The sequence below is a fragment of the Pangasianodon hypophthalmus genome, chromosome 7 (genome assembly GCF_027358585.1).
Source record: "Pangasianodon hypophthalmus isolate fPanHyp1 chromosome 7, fPanHyp1.pri, whole genome shotgun sequence".
In the NCBI taxonomy this organism is placed as follows: Eukaryota; Metazoa; Chordata; class Actinopteri; order Siluriformes; family Pangasiidae; genus Pangasianodon; species Pangasianodon hypophthalmus.
Window position 1 is genome coordinate 30,101,894 of NC_069716.1, and position 9,273 is coordinate 30,111,166.

Here is a 9,273-nt window from a genome sequence, read left to right on the forward strand (position 1 = left end):
AGTATTTATATAAATGTATATAAAATATATCGATTATTATAATCATTTATTTTATATTTGGTAGACAGTAATATTCTCATCTCGTGCTGTTATATTTTACACAGAACGAAATGAAATGTGTCTCTTGTTCAATTTACTACGTCATATTGTTTACAGAGTCTCTCTTCTTTCAGGTTTATAGTTCTCTCTCTCTCTCTCTCTCTCTTTCTCTCTTTCTCTCTTTCTGTCTCCTCACTCTTTCTGTCTGTCTTTCTCACCCTCTGTCTCTCTCCCTCTCTCTTTTCAGCCCAGCTGTGTTCAGTCCAGCAGAAGATGGAGGGAGTGGAGCAGCAGAAGGTGGAGCTGCAGGAGGAGGTGCTGACGCTCCATCAGGCAGTGGAGGAGTACGAGCTCGAGGCCGTCACTCTGAGAGCTGAGATCGCAATGAAGAGTCAGAGGAGAGATGAAGAGAGGAGGAGAGAGGGTGAGGAGGAGAGATTAAGAGAGGATGAGAGAGAGGGAGAGATGGAGAGATGGAGAGAGGAAATTTAGATATCAGAGAATAAAGGACGAGGCAGAGGTGATGTACATGTTTCACCTCCTCACAAATGAACAATATAAAAAATAGCTTTCTGTCATTTTATTTGGTTAACCTCCCTCGTGCGGCACTGTCCTGCCCCGCCTTGCCCCACCCTGCCCCGCCTTGCCCCACCCTGCCCCAAATTGCCCCACCCTGCCCCGCCTTGCCCCACCCTGCCCCGCCTTGCCCCACTCTGCCCCAAATTTCCCCACTCTGCCCCAAATTGCCCCCCCTTGCCCCACCTTGCCCTGTCTTGCCCTGCCTTGCTCCACCCTTCCCTGCTCTGCCTTGATTTAGAAGCGTAACCGAGGTTTTGACCCGATCTACTTTTACAGCTCCTAGCACAAGGAAATAATGATCAGCTGCCAGCCAATCAGCATTGAGTATTTCCATGGCTGTATAATAAGAGTGATGAAAGTGACATGCTATGAAGAGCTGAGTGTTCTAATGGATCATTTGTCCAGGTCATATCACAAGACTGAGTGTTCATTCGTCTCTCCTCTGTTTTTGTCTCGTAAAGAGCATGTGTTCCTCACACACCGCTGTGTGCGCTGATATCACCGTGAAATAAACACACATGCTGTTGACTTCATCTCCAAAGCCGACCTCATGCTTAACGTCCTGCAGCCAGAGACATAAATCATGACACTTTTAATAAGAGGCGGAAGCCACGGGCAGTACGTGTGTGTGTGTGTGTGTGTGTGTGTGTGTGTGTGTGTGTGTGTGTGTTGGGGTGGGGGTGTTCAGCATGCCGACTATGTGATGTCACTATTGTATTAATGAGAGCACGACATCACACACTGAGGAACCTGGAGAAACTTCATTGCTTAATTTCTCCAAGCAGAATCCATCCGTCACTATGAGGCCAGAAAGTGTGCTCTGATTTCTTGAAAAACAATTTGGTGTGTTAGATTTTAGAGTCACAAAGGGAATTCTTCTGTATATTCTTGGAAAATAAGGATCAGACGAAGTGTAAAATGAGATGAGCTGATGAGGTGTTTGGTATTCATGTATTTACTTTAGCACTCATCAGGTTTCCTTTTTAGGTCTTTTAGGTTAAAGGTCAAACAGTTTCCTAATAAACCTGCTGAAACACTGTGTGCCGGTGATCAGGATCAGACTTTAGATCATGACTCATATTCTTGAGTTAACTAATCCTAAGCCTTAAAGCTTTACACTCTACCAGTACCGTAGAACTGACTGAGTGACTAAGACACATTGCTGCTTCATGAATCTTGTCTGTGGACTGTTTTCTACTTACAGTGACGGATCATCGGGATATCCAAAATAAATTTTAGTATCTATCAGTAAATCGCCGTTTCTCTGGGTTTTATAAAACTATTACGCATACACACAGGAACACACACACACCCACACACACACTCTCTCATAGATAAGCAGAGCCATTCCTGTTTCCTAATATTTTTAAGTTTTTCAAGTCTATAATCACACTTACTCTTCCTTCATCCCTTGGTGTGATTTTTTTACTTTGATTGGATGATGTGTTCTTAGTCAGTTTACTTCTAGTATCTCATCTAAAGGCAGAACTTTCTGAGCTAGTTTCAGGTGATTTTGTGCAGATTTTGAGATGTAGTTAGGCTGGAGATTTTGCTGTTCACATGCGGCTTCATTGCTCTTCGTGTGTGATGGATGTTTCAGCAGTGAGGGCTTAAATAGATCAGCCCTAATGGACACCAAATCTAGGATGTGTGTCACTATAATTACCAGACACAACTGTCACTGATAGGCTGAATGAATCTACAGTCTGGGCTAGAAAAAAGTCAACCTCTACTACATATGCATGTTTTTTTCTTATAGTCATTGGTGGTGCTGTTGTTTTTGGTTTGACTAAAATAAAAAAAAATCCAGTTCAAGCCATTCAATAACATCAAATAAGATTTGAATCTTATTTTTATTCATTTCTTTATTTATTTTTCTTGAAAGAGAGAGGCCTTAGCCACTTTAGTTCATTTACACCAGTCACTCCTCTCCATTATAACACTGGCAACCAACTTTTGTGCAAATGGTTGACTTCTGCAGCAAACTGTTTAGATCCTTTAACACAGTGGTGAGTCTTACTCCAGGAGTGTGTTGATTATTTCAGACAGCAGTAGTTTGTTTTTAGTCTAAACCATCTGTGCAGATTTTCTTCTATTCCTGTATGGCAGCATGGGGCAGATGGAGTGCATGCATCATAGGACTGGTTGTCCAGTGTGGCTTGCAGACAAGGATGTATTTATAGTTGTATAATATCCTGCATCTCAGACCGCCTGAAGTGGTCTGACTGACAGATGATCTAATGTGTTAATGTGCATAATTCTAAGACTCAGGATGCAAAAACCTACCTGGTGTAGGTCCAGGTCACTGAGTAGTTGAGTGAATGCCTGTTAAATGACTGTTTTATCAGGTGATGTGGAACAGCTGAAGGAGGAGTTTGCCAGTCTGAAGTTGGAGTGTGAGACCCTGAAGGAGGCCAACAGTAAACTGACAGAGAGACTGCACATGCTGCAGAGGACAAGGTAAAAAAAAACACTCATGCAGACTCTCCAGTGTAACTCAAGCTGTTATCCATGTTGTAATAAGCTTTTTCTTATTTTGAGCAGTTCAGGTGGTGTGGAACGTGAAGAGAAGGAGGATGGAGGGATTCAGATGAATGTAATTGGGGGAACAGGTTCCACCTGCAGATTTGTGGACGTTTGTATTCAGAAGAATATTTCCCTTGATGGAAAGCCTCTCACGCCCACCAGTTTGAGCTCAGGGTTCTCAGAGACTCTCTCCCTGAGAGAGCAGCTCAAACAAGCTGAGGAGAGAGCAGAACAACTGCAGAGGCAGGTATGCTGGGGTGGATCAGCTGGGGCTGGTATGCTGGGATGAATAGGTTGGGGCAGATACACTGGGATGAATCGTCTGGGGCAGGTATGCTGGGGTGAATAGGTTGGGGCAGATACGCTGGGATGAATCGGCTGGGGCAGGTATGCTGGGGTGAATAGGTTGGGGCAGATATGCTGGGATGGATAGGTTGGGGCAGGTACAATGGGGTGGACAAGCTGGGGCAGGTACAATGAGGTGGATAGGTTGGATCATGTGTGCTAGGGTGGACAGGCTGGGGCAAGTACACTGGGGTGCATAGGTTGGGGAAAGTATGCTGGGATGGATCAGCTGGGGCAGCTATGCCTGGGTGGCTAGAATGGGAATGGTGTACTTGCGCAAGTAGATTTGAATTAGAAACTCTCTGGTATAGGGGTATGCTGTGATAAGTATTTTGGGGTGGTTAGGCTGGGGCAGGTATTCTCAGCGGATACATTTGGATAAATACACTGTAGTAGGTATGCTTAGAAAAGTATGCTTGTATCTTGGGAAAATACCCTTGGGCCGATGCTTTGAGACTGGGGGATAGGCTGGGTAAGTATACATGGGAAATAGACTAGACAAGAATGTTGGTGTGGATATACTGGGGCAGATACACAGGTAGACTGGGACAAGTAATTTTGCCCTGGTGAGCTGGGGTTAGAATAACATGGGCAAATATCCTGGGATAGGTATGCAGGAAGAGATAGGCTTGGGTAGACACTCTGAGTATATACCGGTAGAGTATATACTGTATGTATATATGTGTATTATATGTATTACAGCAGAGTGGTCAAGCTAGGACAGGCTCAGGGTAGACACCAGAGGGTACCTTTCCAAGATATCAGCATACCTATCCACCCCAACATACCCCCACACTGGGACAAGGGTGCTGTGGCAGTAAGGCTGAAGAGGTACTCTATGAGGCAGATAAACTGGAATATACTGTAGACTGGGCCAGATGAATCTAGAGCAGATAAACTCTGGGCCAGATAGGGTAGGGCAAGTAGACCTGTTGAAGCAGATACTCTGGAAGAATGCTGGAATGGATATACTGGGGTATTTATGCTGGGGTAGACAGGCTCTGGTAGGTACACTGGAGCATGTATGCTTAGGCAAGTACTTAGGGTGGATACACTGAGACAGGTATGCTAGGTTAGGTAGGCCAGCTTGTTGCTGCTAATGATACAGGAACAGGTAGCCTGGGGTATGTACAGTATGCTGGGGCAGGTATACCAGGGCAGATATGATGGAGTGAATATGTTGAAGCAGGTACACTAGGGCAGGTACCATGCTGTAGGTACATTGTGGTAAACAGACAGACTATTTTTCATCTGTACTGTGTTTTGTGTGTTTTTGCGGTGATGGCAGTGTGATGGTGTGCGGACTGAGCTGAGGGAGCTACAGACCCTGTTTGAGACCAGTCAGAAGGAGCGGTCTGAGCTGGAGCTGGAGCTACTGCGCTGTAGAGAGGAGCTAGAGAAACTCACAGAGGAGAGACAGGTGGGGCTGAGTTGACCAAAACCTCTAAGGACAGGTTTCTACAAGAGTTTAACTATGAAGCAGCAAGATGGTTGTTTCGTTCATCTTGCATTAATTCAGCGCATCAATTCTGCACATCCGAAAATGTTACCATGACACGTGCATGTACCGTAATGTAAATAGTAAGGGCAATATAGCACCGTGTGACACGATGTCTGTTACAGAATAAAGAAAATAGAGTTTTGCCTCAAATCACATACTTATGTACTATTGCACATGGTTTTGAGCATTAACCAGTTTCCCTGAAGTTTGGTGTTGAATTTAAATAAACTTCATAACTCCAAATCACTGACAAGTGGATCTTCTAGATCTGTGTTTCTCAATCCTGTTCATGACGTAGCCCTGCCCTGCAACTTTATTTTTTCCCCCCTGTTTCTAACTTATATGAGATGCAGCTCATGACAACAATCACAATAACAGCAGGAAGTTTTAAAGAGTTGAACATCTCCAAGCAGCTGCACAGAGACAAATATAGCATGAACCTGCTAAATATTTTACTGGTTCACATGGAAACCTGATGGACAGGGATGTTTCGGCTCTGACCCGCCCTCTAGAGGATATCTGTCTTAATCCTCCAGATGTATAAAAAGTACACAGGCAACCTAATATGTAATCTCCAACCATCTAACCTCTAACCTCCACCACTTAATCTTTTAACCTGTAACCCTCAGCACCCAATCCCTGATATTTAACCTCCAACCTCCACCACAGTCTAAAGCTTAGTTGAAAGTACTGTTACTTTCCAAATGTGCTGTTGCACCATAGCGTAGACGTTAGGAAGTATCGCTCAGTGGTTAAGGTTTTGGGCCACTGATCAGAAGGTTGTGGTCACACAGTTAGACCCTCAGCTGCTTGGATGTGTCCTGTCTCAGATGTACGTCACTTTGAATAAAAGTGTCAGCAAAATGTAAATGTAAATCTACCACTTAACCTGTAACCCTCAGAACCCAACCACCAATAACTAACCTCCAACTTATAACCTTAAACCTCAAATTCTAATCTCCAACATCACCATTTCTACTCAAATAACCTGAGGCTGAAGGTAAAAGCTTTCTCGGTTTGGCTGAAACGTTAAATTATTTATCAAAACCTTCATGAGATTAATTGGAAACAATAAAGCAGTGAATCTGATGCACGTGACTGACTTCAGATGATTTCTGACACTGAATACATCTGAAAGAATCAATGATGTCGGTGATTTATTAATGATTATTTAAATGAAATTACTGATAAAGGTTGAAATCTGTGTCTGTCTCTGTTTCTCATTTCAGTCACGGTTCCTCCACACCTTCATGATGGTTTCATAAGGAGATGTGTATTTGTGTTTGTGTGTCTGTGGGTTTTGTTGTTGTTGCTTCACCCTTCATTCATGCCTTAATTTGTTTTTTTTCATCTCTCTCCCATCCCATTCCTTCATCACACCCTCAGTTCTGCACTGAGTCTGCTGTTCTTTCACTGCCTTTCTTAGGAATGATCGTCATCATGGCAGTTCTGTGGTGCTGGTGGTCCGAGCTCGCGTCCTGAACAGCAGCAGGTACAACAAGGCTTTTTATTCACACACAGTTCCAGTGACGTCATCGGGATTTGTGTGAGGAGCGTTAGCTTTACCCCTCTGAGCTAATCATTTTAGTCACATTTAAGAGTTTTCTTCTGTTACAAACACAGTGGACCTGTCATACTATCATTCCATGGTTAAATAACTAGCTAATCTAACACAGCTTATTTAGCAATCTTATATAGCTAACTTGCTATCTAGCTATGTTTTAACTGTTATATAGCTACCTGCTATATCTAGCTAGCTATCTGTTTTAATGATCCAGCTATTTATTTTAACTAGCTAACTTTTTGTTTTAACGATGTAGCTAACTTTTTGTTGTAAATATCCAGCTATTTGTTTTAACTAGCTAGCTATCTATTGTAACTATCTAGCTAGCTATCTATTGTAACTATCTAGCTAGCTGTTTGTTTTAACTATTTAGCTACATTTTTGCTGTCAATATCTAGCTATTTGTTTTAACTAGCTAGTTATTTTTAACTATTTAGCTAGCTGTCTGTTTTAACTATCTAGCTAGCTATCTGTTTTAACTAGCTAGCTATCTGTTTTAACTAGCTAGCTATGTTCAGTGAATAGTAATACTAGCTGTATTCAGGGAAGCTGAGAGCCGAGTGATAGCGAATAATTTATGACGTTTGACGAGGCTGAAGGACGTGATGTCTGATGAGGTTCTGATCCGATTTTCGGTGAGTAAAGAAGCGTAGAACGACGACTCACACACTCATGGAATGATGGGAATTGTGTTTGTGTGTTTCAGGGAGTTAAAATGGAGTCAGTGGATGTCAGAGCGGGAAGAATAGAGGCGTCGATCTCTTTATAATCGTTTAATTTTGGACCTTTTGACCCACAGACAGCTGATCATTTGACCTTTTGACCTTCTCCATGACAACAGGGCTCTTTGGGCTTTGGGCTCTTTGACTCTTTATTGAAGAAAAGAACAAAATGTGACTATTATTATTATTATTATTATTATTATTATTATTATTATTATTGCAACTTCTTTAAACATTTTGTACAAAAGTTCTTTACTAACAGATTTATATAAGGCTTGGAATCTAATTTATAATATCAGCTTTATGTTTTGTGAAGACGTTAATTTATTCAGCTATTTATCTTAAGTGTTGTTGTGTAAATTAATCTGTTATATAGTGCAATGTGTTTTTTAGTTATTTAGTTTAGCATTAGCTAGCGTTCCTGGGTATCGTCACTTTAAGGCTTCGTCTCAAACACTAGAACACAGACAGGCTCTAACATTTATACAGCAGTGTGTGTTACCCATAATGCACAAGAAGTGGCGAGCGCTCGCAAGCAGGAAGTAGGAAACAGGAAGTAGACACCAAGCCTCAGTAATGATGAGCTCATGAACACAGAAGCAGCTTCTAATGACGTCTGAAAAAGAAAATACTGTCGTCATGTAGTTTTGTAAAAAAAACAAAACAAAACAAAAAAAGGCAGATCTTTAAGCGTGTGTGTGTGTGTGTGTGTGTGTGTGTGTGTGTGTGTGTGTGTGTGTGTGCGTAGTCTGAATTGTGTAAAAAAAATACACTTTATATAATAACGATAAACTCACATCAGTAGTTTATATTATAGACTCAGACAGGGTTTATTACTGATCGATTATAACACACACACACACACACACACACACACACGGACCATCAGAAGTGTGTGTTGATTGTTTTCCTCTAACAGCACGTCCCTGAGTGTTTTATTCCTCTTACACCACAAGTTAAATAAACAAGCCGTAATAAAACAGGGGTCAGTGTGCTGTATATTCACAAAAATGTACATAGAAAAAAGATACTATAGTGCACTATAAATAAAAATAATAGTTTTATATATTTTAAAAAAATCTTTTAATTACGACTTAAAGCCTGAATCACTATTACTGATATCCTTGCTAGATTTGCACATTATAAGCATTAAATATTATTTAAAATATCAGGTTATGAAATGATCGTGTTCTTAAAGTTATTCAGGTGCAAAAAGTTTGACAAATTGTGATTTAAAAAAAAGAGATTTAAATTCAGTTTGTAATAAATTCCCAGGATTCGATTAAATTGTTAAAGAGTTTACATCTGATTGTTAAAATGACTTTAAAGCTACAGCGTGATGTCGAAACACGTCTCATTTCTAACTCACACGTCTTTATAAAACGCAGAGGTTCAGTGAGAAGATTCTGTACGTGATCGTCTCCAGCAGCACAGAAAAACATTCGCTATATGATTATTTCTGATTTATTATCAGTATTCTTCTCTTTAAATAAACAAACTTGTAATAATGAGTGAAACAGTATTTCGCTGTGGTAGGTTTAGAGACGGCGCTCTGCCTTTTTGTGCTGAGACTAAAACTCAGATTTTAATATTTTGTGTTATCTTTTGTGAAATATTGTTTGTGCTTTGCATTTTATATTTTAAGAATGTTTTATTTAGTTTGTATTACTCACAGTGGAACATCTTACAGTGTAATAAATATAGTTTCTAACATGGTTAATATTTATAGATTTGTATATGAGAGTGTTTTCGCTGACGCAGTTGGAGCTGTACGGTGATTTAGTCAGTGTTTGTGCGTTGTGTTGTGTGTTGTGCGTTGTGTAGACTGTAGTTGAAAATAACACAAAAGAAATCCAGCAGAAGATTAAAGAAAAGCAAAATAAAGCAATATTCCAGTTTGCACCAACAACACCAACATGAAAACCTCGTCTCCTTTATGCTTTTGTCTCTTTATAAACGTTTGTCGTGTCAATAAATAAGAACATTGTTGATTTAGA

General features: G+C 40.8%; 1 protein-coding gene across 7 annotated transcripts in view; it reads left to right on the top strand.

The window, feature by feature from the left end:
• LOC113525444 (coiled-coil domain-containing protein 136) overlaps positions 1-9,273 on the top strand; it is a 19,428-nt gene extending 10,155 nt beyond the window's left edge. For 4 of the 7 annotated variants that reach the window (XM_053235712.1, XM_026911956.3, XM_053235711.1 and 1 more), the window contains 6 exons: positions 287-463; positions 2,967-3,078; positions 3,163-3,391; positions 4,778-4,909; positions 6,377-6,482; positions 7,261-9,273. In XM_053235712.1, the coding sequence (XP_053091687.1) occupies positions 287-463; positions 2,967-3,078; positions 3,163-3,391; positions 4,778-4,909; positions 6,377-6,472 (746 nt within the window). In that variant the 3' untranslated portion in view covers positions 6,473-6,482; positions 7,261-9,273. Of the gene's footprint in view, positions 1-286; positions 464-2,966; positions 3,079-3,162; positions 3,392-4,777; positions 4,910-6,376; positions 6,483-7,260 lie in introns of those variants that run through there. The other 3 variants (XR_003402661.3, XR_004578482.2, XR_004578483.2) reach the window with 3 other exon arrangements.